This window comes from Schizosaccharomyces cryophilus (genome assembly GCF_000004155.1).
Source record: "Schizosaccharomyces cryophilus OY26 unplaced genomic scaffold supercont4.7, whole genome shotgun sequence".
Lineage (NCBI taxonomy): Eukaryota > Fungi > Ascomycota > Schizosaccharomycetes > Schizosaccharomycetales > Schizosaccharomycetaceae > Schizosaccharomyces > Schizosaccharomyces cryophilus.
This window is the reverse complement of record NW_013185630.1, coordinates 728,801-744,399: the sequence shown is the minus strand read 5'-3', so window position 1 is coordinate 744,399 and position 15,599 is coordinate 728,801. Positions and strand designations below refer to the sequence as shown.

Here is a 15,599-nt window from a genome sequence, read left to right as displayed (position 1 = left end):
TCATATTCAAATAGTAAAAGAAGCCATTACTTAGTTAACAAGTAATGTTAATGAAATCTTTTCTTCAAATTACTACAAAGGATTACCGTTGTAGGAAAAGTTCGCCGTCGTCATTTATACGAGCTTCTTGTGACCATAGTGGTTTACCTTTGAAAAAAAAACCAATTCAATGAATCTTTACTGAAAACTAACTAAAGGATAACTTTCATTTTATTTGTTACTAAATATCGTTCGGGATATAATCTGATTGCTACAATTAGACTAGTAGTGGTAGAAACCATTAAAAACAGTCTGCATACAATTGGTGGTTCTTAATACTTGAATTTAACTTCGTTATGGATACGAATCAAATTAATTATATAATTTGGAGATATCTGCAGGAATCAGGTAAAAATCAGGATTCGTTTGTAAAATTCGACCATATTTTTGACCAACACAATCATCACTAACAATCCAGGTTATTCACATACACAGTTCGCTTTTGAACATGAAACAGATGTTCAGAAACTGGACAAGGCATGGGGCCTGACCTGTCCTGTCGGAAGGCTTGTCCAAATTTTACAAAAAGGTTTACAGTACATGGAAATAGAGCAGCATTGGATAGAGAATCCTCCCCCAAGTATAAAAGATGGAATATTAAATCAAGAAGACATGCAAAACATCAAACATCCTTGCAAGAATGATTTTCTCTTAACCGTTCCTCATTTCTGTTACGATTCCAATGTTGATAGTGTTCAAATTGCTAACGCAAACGAAAATGAAAATGACGGGCGTAAGGATTCGGGTTTATTAGATACTTCCCATGACCAGGTAATTGCTTTGGATACTCCGGATATTCACATGGAAGATCAGTCAGCTGAAACTCCTTCTAAAGAACCTTTACTATTTACAGAAAAAGAGGCGACCGCAAAAACTGGTATTATAGACGAAGAAAATACTCAACCGGGAGTATCTTCTTTGGGTGGATCATTGTCAATTTCGGATATCATGTCTATGAGGCATGCTGTAACTTGCGCAGATTGGCAGCCGACCAATTCTGAAAGATTCGTTGTGGGAATGATGAACGCTGACTTAGTTATTTGCAATCTTGGTGTCGTTCCTAGAGGCTTTTACGGCTCAAACTCTGAAAAACAAGACGTTACTAATATTGCGTGGAATGTAAGAAAGTGTTATACAGTATTGACATTAAGCGGTAGCTAACAAGACAGCATTCGGGATCCTATTTTGCATGCTCGTTTTTTAATGGAGCTATCGAATTGTTTAATGATTATGGCTCCCAACAAACCATAATTCAAGAAACCAACAGCCCTGTACTAACGCTAAAGTGGAGTGAAACCGATACATACATAGCGGCTGGATCCGCTGATGGTCGTGTTGTATTGTATGATTCTTTAGAACGTTCACTTGTATACTTAGTCGAGACTTTTTCTGCGATTTTGGAAATTGAATGGATTTCTGTAGATACTTTTGTCACTGCTGATGCAGATGGGAATATGAAAATGTTTACTGTTCGGAGCATGAATCCGATTTTTAATGTTTTAAAGGCACATGAAGCTTCCATTTTGTCTTTGCATTATCATCCACACTTCTTGTTATTAATATCTTCTTCAAGCGATGCTACCGTAAAGGTACGTGTATATTATAAAAAAAAAATTGCTAATTTTTAGTTATGGTCACAGTCGAACTCTGAATCATTGCAGTGCATGCATACTTTCCCTTTCAATTCTCCTATTGAATGTATTAGTTGGAACGTAGGAAGTGGGTCTCCTATTTTTGGAATTGCTTCTAATAGCATTGTCAGTTTATATAACGCCATTTCGTTGCAACAACTCTCCGTGTGTATGAGGCATGCGTCTCCTATTACTTCGATTTCTTTTAGCAATAATGGACGATTGTTGGCAACGGGTGACTCAATCGGAAGTCTTTGTATATGGGACTGTAAATTAAGTAAGCTAGTACAAGAACTGGTTCCCAAAGATTCCTCATTAGCTACTCTTACAGATAGTCAATCCGAGGAACAGATCAATTTTATGAAGTGGAGTCCTGATGATACGCATTTAATTATTGGAAAACAAAAACAGGAGCTTAATATCTGTGCACTTGTTGACAAGGGATTTGAGAAATAATTGGATTAATGAATTTTCATCGTTATGTCTTTAGAAACATTAAAGTTTTTTATCTCGTAAAATATGTATCATATTGAATCCTTCATTATTAATTTCCATAAATTACTAATAAACATATGCGCCTTTCGCAAAATCATTATAAATATCATAAACAAGTAGAAGTAGTAATTTAAAGAGGTGTTGCATTAACTGGCGTAATTTGAGAGAAAATTGTTGGCTTGTTCGAAGAATAATGTTGAACCTTAGCATTTTCCTGTCTAACAATCTCAACCATTTTTCGAATGGTTGTCCGGTCAAGATCAGTCCTGTGTAGAAGAATCATTTCAACTAACGATAATGGAGCATCCCAATAAGATTCTTTCAGAAGATGAAAATAATCTGCAACACTTCCCAATTCCGCATCTAGCATGCCGAGGAGTAACTTTTCTATGGGTTCAAAGGTGGCTTTTAGGTGCTCAGCAGCCATATATTCACCAAATGCACGAATAGCAAGAGCGACATCAGATCGTATTTGTTGAATAGCACTTGGACCTTCGAATGTAACTCCTTTGTTATAAATTCCACGAAGATAATTGATCGTGAGTGCGTTGGAAGATTCAAGCAAGAAAACATCAAATAGGCCAGGTACCATATGTTCTATGCAATCCACAATGTAGTCTCTAAATGTATCGACAATCAGCTTCATATTGCTGGATTGATACCATCCAGGGTGGAATAAAGTAGCAAGAGCAGGTTTCACATCGTTGCTAATTATTTCAACGATTTCATTCACACCAATATCGCTAAGTAAAATGAAACCATCTACTGTTTTACCGAAAGACTCACGAAGGTCTTCTTCGCGACTATCCGTCGCCAACTCAAATGTACGTAGAAGCGTATTGTCCATGAAACCTGCACATTTAAGGTTGTCATTAGCTAAAGCTAAGAGGTATTCCATTAGTCCCGGAGGAGCACTTGAAGCATCCGACAGATGTTTCTGAAGTTCTGTTTTCATCACAGTTTTCCAATGCTCTTGCATCGCCTGCATTACATACATAATGGACCGTAAAACAGTACTAACAACCTCTGGGTTATTCGTTTGTGAGATTATGGTGACTTGTTGAGTAATCATTTGAAAGAAGATAATAGTTCCCTGAATACCGTAATTACCGTCACTGTCAAGCTCGGGTTCACTCTCACGCTTAACGAAAGCCTCGACGCTACTTTGGAATAACTTATCTGACCATTCTTGGATTTTCTGAGTAAAGAGCCGGGTATATTCTTTCACCAATATACCATTACTTCCATCTTCAAGAGGAGGTTGAAGCTCATCTATGGAAAATGGAGCATGTTCTTGATAAAATGTACGGTACTCTTTGTGAAAATTGATTAGATTCAAAAAGGTAGCAGCAGGGGTATCAGAAGAGACAGCATCTTTTACAAGGTTTACGAGACATTGCTGATAGATAATAGCAAACACTTTGGCAATATCGAAGGATGGAGAAGCAAGCTCTGGAAGAACTTTGAATGCATATTGCAAATCGTCTAATACCCAATCCAATTCAAGGTCGGCTTGCTGAGTTAAGAAATTTGACCAAGCTTGATGAAACCGTTCTGCAATTGATACTTGGAAAATTTCTTTGGCTTCTGACCAAAAGTTCCGAAGCTGACGCGAGCTGCCTTGAAGATTCACGAATGGAGCTTCATTAGCATCGGTAAGATTAGATTGAGCATTTCTAATGCTCTTTAGCATTTCGTCTGAAGCTTCTTCGGCTTCGATGATTTTAAACACTCGGACAATTGTCTTCGTATTCCCAATCCTTAAAAGTTCAAGTAAATTCCTGCAATAGTTAAATATCAATCGATCAAACTTCTCAGAAAGAGCATTCAAATTTGAAAAAGACGATTGCAGGGTGGTAGACACGTCGCTTCTACTTTCTAATGAAGCTTGGTGCATGGCTTCATCTCGAAAAGTACGAAGCTTAGAGAGTTTAAAGTGCGCTTTGAGCAAATTCGGCATAGTGGGATCCTGCTCCAGGTCCTCTCGAATCATATCTTCAATGATGTCGGTTTCCTGCATCAGATTCCGAAGCTGTATAATCATTTGGCGAGTAGCATAACAATTTTTGTAAATACGAGAAACTTCACTAATGAGAGGAAATTGCTCTACCATCTCATGAGCTGTCATGCATAAGGATCGCATCTAAGAAAACCCTAGTCAGTAAACCCGTTATATACGAATGAACAAGGAACAAACAATCGATCTGTTCTTCTCAAGCAATTTTATTATCAAAATTGCCCATTTAGCAAGACAGACTATTTAGTGTACCGTACATGATTTAGTTCGCGAAGTAACTTTTGGCGCTTTAGATGAGAATCTTGAAGAGAAAGCCTTCCTTTCTTGAAACAAATTAGACATAAAGTTCTGTAATAATAAGCAGACTGGATACCTGCAAGCTCTCTGCATGCTTTTCAAGCTCCGTTTTAACGTGCAAGTCAAACGTATCTTTTTCTCGTTCAAACTTCTCGACATGGGACGAAAGCTTATAAAAGTCCTAAACAGTCTGTTAGTCGATTTTGCTGACTTTCTTTTCCAAATTCGAGTATTTACCTCGCTCTGTCGCAGGATATCGGCTACTCTTAAAAAGTTTTGTTAATACGAATGAATCACCAGTACAGAAAGAGTATCTGTTTCAATAGAAAACATACTTATTATAAACAAGTTCATCAGAAGAAGCCAAAGACATTTCGATTATAAAACAAAGAAGTCGCTTTGTTTATGTTGTTGACTCTGGAGTGTGTGCGCATTTAACAAACTACTGCCAAACCGGTAATTGGATATACGGACTTGGAACGTATCGCAGAAAGGTCAACAAAACGAGGAATGGAAACTAAACAAGGAGCTTGTGTCAAATTGTTTTAAGGTTTACAAGATTATTATATCCTTGCTTATGTTTCAAACAAAGTCCCTATAGGTTCGAAGGTTGGCTGTTTCCTCGAGTGATTCGATTCAGCTGAAAAAAGCTGAACGAGTCAGTCTACAAAGGTTCTAATGAAGCAATCAATGGTTAAAAGAGACGCAAAAAAATTAGGCGACCAAATTTTTCACTATCTCATAGTTACTGATGAGCTGAAACAGGTTGGTAAAGACATAAAGTGCTAATCGTTTACTTATTCCTACGGTTTGTTTACTACGGTATGCATTATATTCTCTATTAAGTATTCCGTTCCAATCCTCTATTTGGGAAAAATTGAAAATGTTTTTTTTTTGATATTATGGATGATAAAAGAGAATTGATATTAAATTTTGAATTCTTTTTAAATAATGACTGTTCAGTTCCTTTGCTTTTATTCGAGAATTTCTGGTTAGCACCGCGCGGATTTATCTTCTCGTCCATCACACTCTCCGAAGTAGTACTAATAGTCCGAATCCTAAGGAAACTACCAACTACGAGTATCCCTAAAATGTATGAAAAGTTGTGAGCTATTGGAAGCTAATGACATCGAATTGTAGGAATGCACCCGAAAGATTGAGTCAAAAAGCCTCACAAAGCGTGATGAAGCGGTTTGGAACATGGGTACGAAGCCCAGAGTTTCGTAAATATTTGATGAGTACTCAGTACGTTTGAAATTCGTCTACTTTGACTAGATGCTCAAAAGACTCTACTGTCTTGTGTTCTTTTGCAGTTGTCTGTGGTTGATATGAATACTGGTTTCATTTTGCTAACTTAGATCCTAATAGCTTCTGGGGCCCTTTGTCAAATTTTGGTATTCCTATTGCTGCTATCCTGGACTTGAAGAAGGACCCTAAACTGATTTCTGGGCAAATGACTTCTGGTAGGTGGCTATAAGCGCCCGAACGAGTATTGGACGGGCGAATTCGATGAAATCGTTCTGGGTTTTGTTCCCATAGGAAAAATTTGTTTATGCTTCTTGAGGAATTTCTTACTGACTTGCTTTTAGCTCTTCTTGTTTATTCTGCCGTCTTTATGCGTTATGCCTGGGTAAGGAAATCTGATTTAATCTGACATTTTTTCAATATGGCAAGATTTAGCTAATTAGTTTCTATCATTAGATGGTAAGCCCTAGAAATTATCTTTTGATGGGCTGTCACGCTTTCAATTGCACCGTACAAAGTGTCCAAGGGGTCCGGTTCACAAATTTTTGGTAGTATGTATATTGTTGAGATCTTTGCATGAAATTTGCATGAAATTAAAAAAGAAAACATACTAACGTTATAATTTAGTGGAAACGGTGACCAAAAGCCTGTTGTCCAAAATGTTCTGAAGGCTGCTAAGAAGGAAAATACTCCTAAGGATTAAATTTAAAATTTTTTTATATTTCATGCTCCCTTCTCTAATCGTATAAATTTTTAAGGATAAGTAAGAATTTGTATGTTAGGATTCATATGATCTGGTTCTACGATTTCGCTTTACATTTGCAGAGATGAGTCGAAGTTACTATATTCTATGATTTTAGAATAGTTTCGGGATATCTTTTTTCATTCTTTTCTTTGTCGTGTTTTCGATCATAGATTTAGGCTATAACTGCATCGTTTTTAATATAAGAAAATCAGATATTTTTCGCTCAAGAGTATGAGTGTGCGTGTGCGTACTGTTTTTTTTTTTTTTTCCTTCTAGTAAGTAGTACATTTTCGGATAAAACCCCATCCAACTTTTGTTTCTGTAAACAAAATCCAGTACACTACGACAGAAATGATCCATCTACTCACAAGTTAAAGTCAAAAAAAGATACAAAAATCGAAATCGAATTTGAATTTGAGAATTTAGATTACTTGTTATTAAGTCATTATTTTGAAATTAAAAACAGATTCAATGTAAGATGAGAGAAATTAGTCCATGATAGGAGAGAGCTAGGCTCTAGTAGCAAAAAAGACAGCAAAAAAAGAAAGAAGTCAAACAGATAGATACAGAATTAGTAGTTTTAAATTATCATAAGAAAAAAGGTAATATTATACGCAAATACCAAAACCTTGAAGTTCGACTTTCACTTTGTCAAAGAAGGCATCATTTTGGTATTTTCCACAGGTCATCTCTGGATATATACGAATGGCAGTTTGCAGGTCTGCTAGTAAAAATTCTAAGCGGAGAAGCAAAATAGAAGGATCATCGAAAGAGCCACTATTTAGTGATTTCCACATGTTCTCCAAATGCTCAATGTCTTCTCCTTGCACGACCTGAGCATTGGATCTTTGTTCTGGGTTTTTCAAAAGCTCTTTCAGAATGGAAAAGTTCTTTTCAATATCAGAACTTGAGTAGCTGAGTAAATCTTCATCCTCACTATCCATGGAAAACCAATCAATATTGATATTATCTTCATGCTTATCCTTCATAGTGTCTTGTTTGTACGAGCCAGCATCTTTATGAGCCGTACATGATATTGAAGAAGCAGTATCAGGAAAGCTGTATTTGGTGCAAGTGGAAGATTGCGAATATGACGATTTGTTGTCGTCGTTGATTACTGTCATGGATACAGGAGATTGCATAGCGTCAGTGTCAAACATGTCAAGCGAACTTTGTCTTTGTGGATTTTCATCTTTGTGTACTATGTCAATAACCCCAGTGGGGATATGCAACAAATTCTTTGTAGTAATTGCTCGATGGGTATGCTGTTGTTCGCGACGAGCGATATAATTGTCAGGACAATATAATAGTCGAAACAACTTATGCAAAATAGTATCTCGTTTGCGAAGATTAGAAAAGGGGGCTTTTGTTAATAGGTTATACAGCTGTACGCGAAGGCCTTCGAGCTTTGAATACTTATCCATTTCGAAAGATTCAAGCTTCGTATGTTCAGTTGAAACAGAAAAGCTTGTCGTTTGAGCATGCTCACGCTTGGATTGTATGGTAGGACGATTATAAGAGACTTTGGAGATCGGAGTCATGTTGTGAATTATTTAATTTGAGTAAGGATAGAAGACGATAGTAAACACCAAAAAGTAGGGCGAGATTAGGCAAAAAAATATATTAGAGCAGGGCCAAGAAATATTGATGGAAAAACTAGAGAAAACTCCCAAAATATATAGCAGCGCATGAATGATCAAGTCATTTCATGGTCATGCTTCTGAAATCAAATGGACAAGGTGTTTTCGAGAAGTTGTCTAATTAAAGCTGGACATGTAATGAAACCATATTCTTCCCCTCTTTATTTTTGATCCAGCCACCTGACTATTAGCACTTTTGCCAATGCAACTGCTAAATGATGCGTATTCACCCCTTTTGGCTAAACTGAATAAGCTTTCCCCCAATATGTCCCTCAACCTTAGCATTTTCAAATTACAGAGCAATGAGGTGTCTAGTGTTGAATGGTAGAAACATTAAGATGATGAACGCGGAAATTTTTTTTTGGAATTGATCGTCTTTTGTAATGAGCATGTTGATAAGAATTAACTCTCATAAATTCAAATGAATCATATCACGCCTTTGTACACAAACGATGAGATCTCCTTTTGTTTGTTTGTTTATTGACATTAGCGACTCATGCCCAAATCCTAAACTAAACTTAATTTAGGGATCCATATGATTGGATAATGACGTACACACATAATTAAGGTCATGTAATCCTTGCTCGACCAAAAGTTAATTGAATAAAAGTGAGTAAATGCGACAAGCAGTAGCTCACGGATATGTCACACCAAACTCGTTTACGGCAGGCGTATTACCGATCTCATTATTGCAGTATTGTTTGTGATGCTTCGATCATAACTTGAAATGGAGATGAAGAAAGGCAGTGAGGTAATTAGTAGATACAAGCAATATATAGTTACCATAGATAAGTAGAATTCTTTGAGAATTCTAAACTAGTTTTGCGCTTCGACAGTTTAAATCAACCCCACTTAGTAGACACGAAAACATCGTTCTTCTCTCAAACCTTTCAAGCTTTGTCTATCCCATATTAATTTCTTCTTTTTACGCTTCAGCAAAACCATTGACCAGTTATCCAACTTTTGAAAAACTGAATACATAAGGGATTTATCGAAATAGCGCTCTCATTAATTGTTTATTTCGGTCGTTTGTTAAAAAAAAAAGAATTCCTTCCCTCCACGATAAACTTCGGTAAACATCAATATACATGTAATTGGTTGCGCTTTTGTTTGTTTACATTGAAGGTTTGTGTATATAAGCAATCGTTATCTACCAATTGGCATCTAAGGTATATTATCCAAAGCAGCATTAATAAATCCGTCGACTTCTTCTATTCCTTAAGTCACAATATTATATCTTATAAAAAATCAGTGGTTTATTTTCCTAGTGGGACTTTTACTCAATATCTCTCAAGATGGGAAAAACAATCACAACTTTGATGTTGGTCTTCGTGTCCATGGCCGGTTGGATGTTCGGTGCTGACACAGGTTCCATCGGCGGTATTACAAATATGAGAGATTTCCAGTCACGTTACGCAGATCGGTATGATCCGGTTGCCAATACATATTCATATTCTTCAGCCCGTCAAGGTCTTTTGGTTGGTATGGTAAACGTCGGTACAACAATCGGTTGTTTACTTTCTTCTCCTTTGGCTGATCGTTTTGGTAAAAAAAAATGCATCATGGGTTGGGCTCTGGTTTACATTACCGGTATCATTGTTCAACTCACCACGGTCCCTTCTTGGGTCCAATTCATGGTCGCAAAAATTTGGACTGGTCTTGGTATTGGTGCTTTGTCTGTCATTGCCCCTGGATACCAGTCTGAGTCTGCTCCTCCACAAATACGTGGTTCTATTGTAACCACTTACCAACTTTTCATTACTTTAGGTATTTTCATTGCTGCTTGTATCAACATTGGCACACAAAAGCGTCATGCAACTGCTCAATGGCGCATCCCAATCGGAATTAATTTGTTGTGGGGTATATTGATGTTTTTCGGTATGATTTTCTTAAAAGAATCTCCACGCTTCTTGGCAACTAGAGGGCGCAACGAAGAATGTATGCAGATCTTATGTCGTAACTCTGGACTTACTCCTGACCATCCTTTAATGCAGAAAGAGTATAATGCTATCCAAGCTGATGTGGAAGCTGAAACAGCAGGTGGTCCCTGTAGATGGATAGAAATTTTTCAAAATCCAGTCCGCTACCGTACATTTCTGGGCATGGCAGTTATGGCTTTCCAACAACTTACTGGTAACAACTACTTCTTCTACTATGGTACTCAAGTGTTCCGTGGCACCGGTTTAAACTCTCCTTTCTTGGCTGCTTTGATTCTTGACGCCGTCAATTTTGGCTGCACCTTCGGTGCTATTTTCGTTCTTGAGTACTTTGGACGTCGTATGCCTCTGATTATTGGTGGTGTTTGGCAGTCCATTTGCTTTTTCATCTACGCCTCCGTTGGTGATCGTGCCTTGTACCGCCCTAACGGGACCTCTAATCATCGATGTGGAGCCGTTATGATTGTCTTTTCTTGTCTCTTCATTTTCTCTTTTGCTCAAACTTGGGCCCCTGCTGCTTACGTTATTGTTGGTGAGTCGTATCCCATTCGTTACCGTTCCAAATGCGCTGGCGTAGCTACGGCAAGCAATTGGTTTTTTAACTTTTTGATTTCCTTTTTTACACCATTCATTAGCAACTCTATTGGCTTCAAATACGGTTATGTTTTTGCGTCTTGTAACTTGGCGGCTGCGATCGTTATTTTCCTCTTTGCCAAGGAAACTAAGGGTCTTACGTTGGAAGAAATCAACCAGTTATACATGTCTTCCATTAAGCCTTGGCAAAGTGGTTCTTATAAGCGTAATCGTGAAGAGGTTGATAAAAGTGAAATGGAAAAACCTCGTGGACCAAGAGCTCAATTTAATGAATACGTCCAGCATGGACCCAACATTTATTCTGGTGAGAATTCAGTGACAAGCCGGCAGAACCACCCTGAGCAGGTTACGAATCCTGTTGGTCTTTGAGACTAATTTTGTATGAGGCAAGACCTCTATTACTTTCTTTTCGTTCTTTGGGTTACTTGGTTAAAGCTATTCAGATTCGGACTAGGGTAAAGATGTAAAAACCAAGGTGTGCATGAAAACCTTAAATAGATGCATATCCTCTTTTTTGTTCAGTATTTAAACCCTAACTAAGCTCCTGAGCAAAAATAGTCCTTTGTTTATAGTATAATTGGATTATTTCTCATAAGAAAGTAAAGTGTCCGATAGTAACGCACAAAGTATATTTCTAAAAGAAACTTCTCAGTAAATTAAAATAGCTAGACGTGGAAGGGCCATATTTACATGGAGGTGTTAAAATATGAACCCTGCCATGATATGTGAAATTGTCAAAAGCAACCCTAATATTATACGAAATCATAATACTAAAGAGAGTATTGTCGTAAGGCGCTACATGGGATGAAGACAAAATAAATAAACATTTGGAAATACAAAAGAGCGATCATATACAATTGCTAATGCATTGGAAATATCGCCTTATCTATATGATTAGGCTAGATTTTGAGCAACTAAAAGTAGTCAAACTACTCCCAGACAGAATCTTTGGTTGATAAAATGTTATATCAGGGAAGTATTAAGAAAACAAAAAAGAAGTTGCAAGGGATAATTCCTATTAATTTGGTAAAGTAACAGTGCTATAATTGAGTAATATTGATTACAAAAATAGTATATGAATAAAGGGCTTATAGCTGTATCTGGTTATTTACTGACTGTAAAGCTCCTTTGGAGGAAAGTGTCATTGTTGTCATTTATTCTTTCAGTGGTTAAGAAAATGTTTATGCCATGATTAAATAACCAACAAATCACACTCCAATTCTATTGTCAAAAAGAAAAATAAATAGAAAATACCCATCTATATTTTCGTTTAATATATTATTGTACCCTAATACTCTTCCATGCAAACTTTCGCTAATCCTTATATACGAATAGTCTGCATATTTTTCGTACTAGAACCACTTCATTAAAATACAAAGATGAAATATAAAAACGAAAACAATAGCTTTTCAATTTTCCTGCAACCAAGGAATTATTGAATTGCTAGAAAAGTCTTCCGATGATTTTTTATTTACTTTTTCTTACAACAGTAGAACCGAAGTTTACCCCATTTTTTCCCCTTTATTTCTCGTGAAACCAAGCCTCAACCCCCTCACATGGGAGATTGTCAACCAATCATAAATCCTGCGAAAACTTCCCACAAATCTTATTTTTCCCAGGTTGTCTTGTTTTCTCTCGATTTACCCCAACATTATCTAAGAGTTGATTGGCTAATGTGAGAAATTTCTGGTAGAGTGCGTGGCGAAAGCTTAACTTTTTTGAAAACACGTGGAATAGGGTCGTCATCAACATGGGAGTTTTAGGCTGGGTGCGAACGAGCCTTTTTAATTATTTGCTTTCCAATTTTTAAATTAACGCGTTTATTAGCTTCTTGAAAAGTAAATTAATAAAATATTGAGTAAGTAGCACAACCTTTCTCCATTCAATATAAACACCTAGTAACTCCTCTTGTTTGCGGGATTACGGCTTTGCATTCGTACTGTCCATAATGTATCCCTGTTTTACTCGCACTTTAATTAGATTACAGTTTAAACGTACCTGGCAGAGTTTTGTTATTTGGCCAATTGTAAGTTTGCAGCTCGTCATGGTGGTATTTGATTGGAAGCAATCCCTTTTCTCCCTACGTCGTCAAGCGTCTCGTTTGCCAAATCCAAAAAGGGCCATATTGGACTTTTTTTGGACTATATAAACAGTAGTAATTCGTCCGTTTCAGCATCATTTAATACTAACAACAACATCCCTAAGCATTTTCTACCCTATAATTTTACGAGGATCTGCGCTTTCTAGGGATCCGGTTCTTTCAATTGCGATATATACTTATTTGAATACTATCAATCAGTTCTTTGGTTCCTAGTCTATTCTTTCTTTTCTAAACTGCCAATTCACTTTTATTCTTTCTTAATCCTTCTTTTTTCCTTTTTTCTTTGTCTTCAAAGCTTTTTTGTGTAAACCCATTTTTGAACAGTAGTTTTCACAATGGCAAGGATACTAACAATTGTTATGTTGGTCTTCGTGTCCATGGCCGGATGGATGTTCGGTGCCGACACAGGTTCCATCGGTGGTATCACAAATATGCGCGACTTCCAATCACGATATGCCGACAAATATGACAAGGATACACATACTTACTCCTATAGTTCTGCACGTCAAGGTCTCTTGACCGGTATGGTCAACATTGGATCCATGACCGGCTGCATTCTCTCTTCCCCATTTGCCGATCGTCTCGGTAAACGTAACTCTATTCTCTTTTTCACCTGTGTCTACCTCATAGGTATCATTGTTCAACTCACCACGGTCCCTTCTTGGGTCCAATTCATGGTCGCAAAAATGTGGACTGGTCTTGGTATTGGTGCTTTGTCAGTACTAGCTCCTGGTTACCAATCTGAGGTTGCACCTGCTGCGATGCGTGGTGCCATTGTCACTACTTACCAACTTTTCATCACCGCCGGTATTTTCATTGCTGCTTGCATCAACATGGGCACTCACAGACTCGCGAAGAGCGCTTCTTGGCGTGTTCCCATCGGTATTAACCTACTTTGGGGTCTTATTACTTTAGTTGGCATTCTTTTCCTACCCGAATCCCCTCGTTACTTGATTTCTGTCGGCAGAGATGAAGAAGCTTTGAGTATTATGTGCAAAAATAACGACCTTCCTCTTGAACACGAAGTTATTCAAACAGAGTACCATATGATTAAGTCGGACTGCGACGCTGAATTGGCTGGCGGCCCTGCTAAGTGGCCAGAGATTTTCAACAAAAATATTCGCTACCGTACTTTCCTTGGTATCGGTGTCATGTCTCTTCAGCAACTTACTGGTAACAACTATTACTTCTACTATGGTACTCAAGTGTTTCGCGGAACTGGTATGACTTCTCCTTACCTGTCAGCGTTGATTCTTGACGCTGTCAACTTTTGCTGCACCTTTGGAGCTCTTTATGTTATGGAACACTTTGGTCGCCGTATGCCTTTAATAATTGGTGCACTCTGGCAATCACTTTGCTTCTTCATCTATGCCGCTGTTGGAGATCGTTGCTTGTATCATTCTGATGGGTCTTCTAACCACCGGGCTGGTGCTGTTATGATTGTCTTTTCTTGCTTCTTTATTTTTGCGTTCTCTCAAACCTGGGCCCCCGGTGCATATGTTATCGTTGGTGAGTCTTACCCTATTCGTTATCGTTCCAAGTGTGCTGCTGTAGCAACTACTGGTAATTGGTTTTGGGGATTCTTGATTTCTTTCTTCACTCCCTTCATCACTAATACTATTGGTTTTAAGTATGGCTACGTCTTTGCTGCTTGTAACTTGTGTGGTGCTATTGTCATCTTTGCCTTTGCTCACGAAACCAAAGGTCTTACCCTCGAAGAGATCAACCTCCTTTATATTTCTGGTCGTAAGCCCTGGATGCCCCGTCCCAAGAGTCTTGACAATTACTCTGGTCCCCACAAGGATGCTTTGGAGAGAGGCAAGCATGATGAAATCGACCACATTGAGAACTTTACTTCTGACAGTATGGAAAATACTTCATCTTCTCATTCGAAACCCAAGGCGAAGTTTTTTGACCATATTCAGGCAGTTTAAAGTAGCAAAACATTCCAAGAGTCTTCATGGCACTCATGTTTGGTGCTTATTCAATTCTCTTTAGACATGCATGCCGAGTTTTTTATTCAAGCCACCTTATTTGTTCTTTCACCCTTAAAGCCCACAGTCATTCTTTATTGAATGGTTTCAAATTTTGTGTTTCTCTACAATTTTATGAGTTATGACATTCTAATAATCGTATGGATGGATCTTTGTTTCATTCAAAACCTACCTAAATATGCATCGACGTTGGCATTACCTTTCATTATGAAAAATAGACTATGACTCAAAAGGAATCGATGGAAAAACCCTTGATATTACCAAACATATCTTGCAAGAATTATAGAATGAACTTAACTAATTAGAAGTTGATGAACGAAGTCAATTAATGCTCGTTTATAAACAATTCCCATAATGGACAGGAAAGAACCTCATGCTTAATTCTTCTTACCTCTTTAAGCACCTTATGTTTATTTATTAACGGACCTCTTTTGCATCATGATTTGTTGATTGAGTTTCAACAAAACAATAGCAAATTGAGTCAATGACATTTCCAACAACGAATATTATTAATGAGTCATGCGAATTGTATCTAGTAGACTGTAGTGACAAAGATAGCAAACTGAAGCCATAGATTTAAAATATCTAAAAATGCAAAAATGCTCCAGCAGTGACTCGAACACTGGGCCTCTTGCTTACTAGGCAAGCGCTCTACCACTGAGCTACAAGAGCTAACTGAAATCTTTAGAACTTAAAAAAAACAAGTAGAGGTTGTTGGATACTTTTTGTTTTGATATACCCATATCACTGATGATTTATTTACGAAAATATTTAGGAAAGCAAAATAAAAGTAAAATTGGTATCGTATGCCAATGAAAGGCAAAACAAGGGTCAGTATTGTTGCAATTTCAAAAAGTATAATAC

The 15,599-nt window shown here is 37.4% G+C and overlaps 6 protein-coding genes and 1 non-coding gene across 7 annotated transcripts; 4 read left to right on the top strand and 3 right to left on the bottom strand.

The window, feature by feature from the left end:
* Nucleotides 1–141: 141 nt before the first annotated feature.
* Nucleotides 142–2,155, top strand: SPOG_03522 (Set3 complex subunit Hif2). Its single transcript, XM_013169937.1, has 4 exons — nucleotides 142–387; nucleotides 458–1,158; nucleotides 1,209–1,628; nucleotides 1,668–2,155. Exons 1-4 carry the CDS (start codon nucleotides 336–338, stop codon nucleotides 2,124–2,126), a joined length of 1,632 nt encoding a protein of 543 aa, XP_013025391.1. The 5' UTR covers nucleotides 142–335; the 3' UTR covers nucleotides 2,127–2,155.
* A 140-nt stretch (nucleotides 2,156–2,295) lies between these two features.
* On the bottom strand, nucleotides 2,296–4,852 carry SPOG_03521 (exocyst complex subunit Sec6; the record flags this gene model as incomplete). Its single annotated transcript, XM_013169936.1, has 5 exons — nucleotides 2,296–4,308; nucleotides 4,440–4,505; nucleotides 4,556–4,660; nucleotides 4,717–4,744; nucleotides 4,815–4,852. 5 exons carry the CDS (start codon nucleotides 4,850–4,852, stop codon nucleotides 2,296–2,298), a joined length of 2,250 nt encoding a protein of 749 aa, XP_013025390.1.
* A 534-nt stretch (nucleotides 4,853–5,386) lies between these two features.
* Nucleotides 5,387–6,715, top strand: SPOG_03520 (uncharacterized protein). The gene is made up of 6 exons (XM_013169935.1): nucleotides 5,387–5,572; nucleotides 5,620–5,724; nucleotides 5,848–5,942; nucleotides 6,069–6,109; nucleotides 6,181–6,275; nucleotides 6,352–6,715. Coding segments are annotated over exons 1-6 (414 nt in total). The 5' UTR covers nucleotides 5,387–5,570; the 3' UTR covers nucleotides 6,428–6,715.
* A 111-nt stretch (nucleotides 6,716–6,826) lies between these two features.
* On the bottom strand, nucleotides 6,827–11,358 carry SPOG_03519 (meiotically upregulated Mug46). Its single transcript, XM_013169934.1, has one exon. The coding sequence runs from the start codon at nucleotides 8,008–8,010 to the stop codon at nucleotides 7,078–7,080; it is 933 nt and encodes a 310-aa protein (XP_013025388.1). The 5' UTR covers nucleotides 8,011–11,358; the 3' UTR covers nucleotides 6,827–7,077.
* Nucleotides 9,405–11,189, top strand: SPOG_03518 (hexose transporter Ght6; the record flags this gene model as incomplete). The annotated part of the gene is made up of 1 exon (XM_013169933.1): nucleotides 9,405–11,189. One exon carries the CDS (start codon nucleotides 9,405–9,407, stop codon nucleotides 11,007–11,009), a length of 1,605 nt encoding a protein of 534 aa, XP_013025387.1. The 3' UTR covers nucleotides 11,010–11,189.
* Nucleotides 11,359–12,802: 1,444 nt separating the features above from the next.
* On the top strand, nucleotides 12,803–15,305 carry SPOG_03517 (hexose transporter Ght5). The gene has a single exon (XM_013169932.1). It carries the CDS (start codon nucleotides 13,077–13,079, stop codon nucleotides 14,673–14,675), a length of 1,599 nt encoding a protein of 532 aa, XP_013025386.1. The 5' UTR covers nucleotides 12,803–13,076; the 3' UTR covers nucleotides 14,676–15,305.
* A 30-nt stretch (nucleotides 15,306–15,335) lies between these two features.
* SPOG_16361 lies at nucleotides 15,336–15,407 on the bottom strand. The gene has a single exon. It is a non-coding gene; the product is annotated as a tRNA-Thr (tRNA).
* Between the last annotated feature and the right edge of the window lie 192 nt (nucleotides 15,408–15,599).

Coding starts and splice junctions, on each gene's coding strand:
- SPOG_03520 (XM_013169935.1), top strand. Junction 5,943..6,068: donor TTCTGGGCAAATGACTTCTG/GTAGGTGGCTAT, acceptor ACTTGCTTTTAG/CTCTTCTTGTTTATTCTGCC. Junction 6,110..6,180: donor TCTTTATGCGTTATGCCTGG/GTAAGGAAATCT, acceptor TTCTATCATTAG/ATGGTAAGCCCTAGAAATTA.
- SPOG_03519 (XM_013169934.1), bottom strand. CDS start 8,010: ATGACTCCGATCTCCAAAGTCTCTTATAATCGTCCTACCATACAATCC.
- SPOG_03522 (XM_013169937.1), top strand. CDS start 336: ATGGATACGAATCAAATTAATTATATAATTTGGAGATATCTGCAGGAA. Junction 388..457: donor GAGATATCTGCAGGAATCAG/GTAAAAATCAGG, acceptor CTAACAATCCAG/GTTATTCACATACACAGTTC. Junction 1,159..1,208: donor TTACTAATATTGCGTGGAAT/GTAAGAAAGTGT, acceptor CTAACAAGACAG/CATTCGGGATCCTATTTTGC.
- SPOG_03517 (XM_013169932.1), top strand. CDS start 13,077: ATGGCAAGGATACTAACAATTGTTATGTTGGTCTTCGTGTCCATGGCC.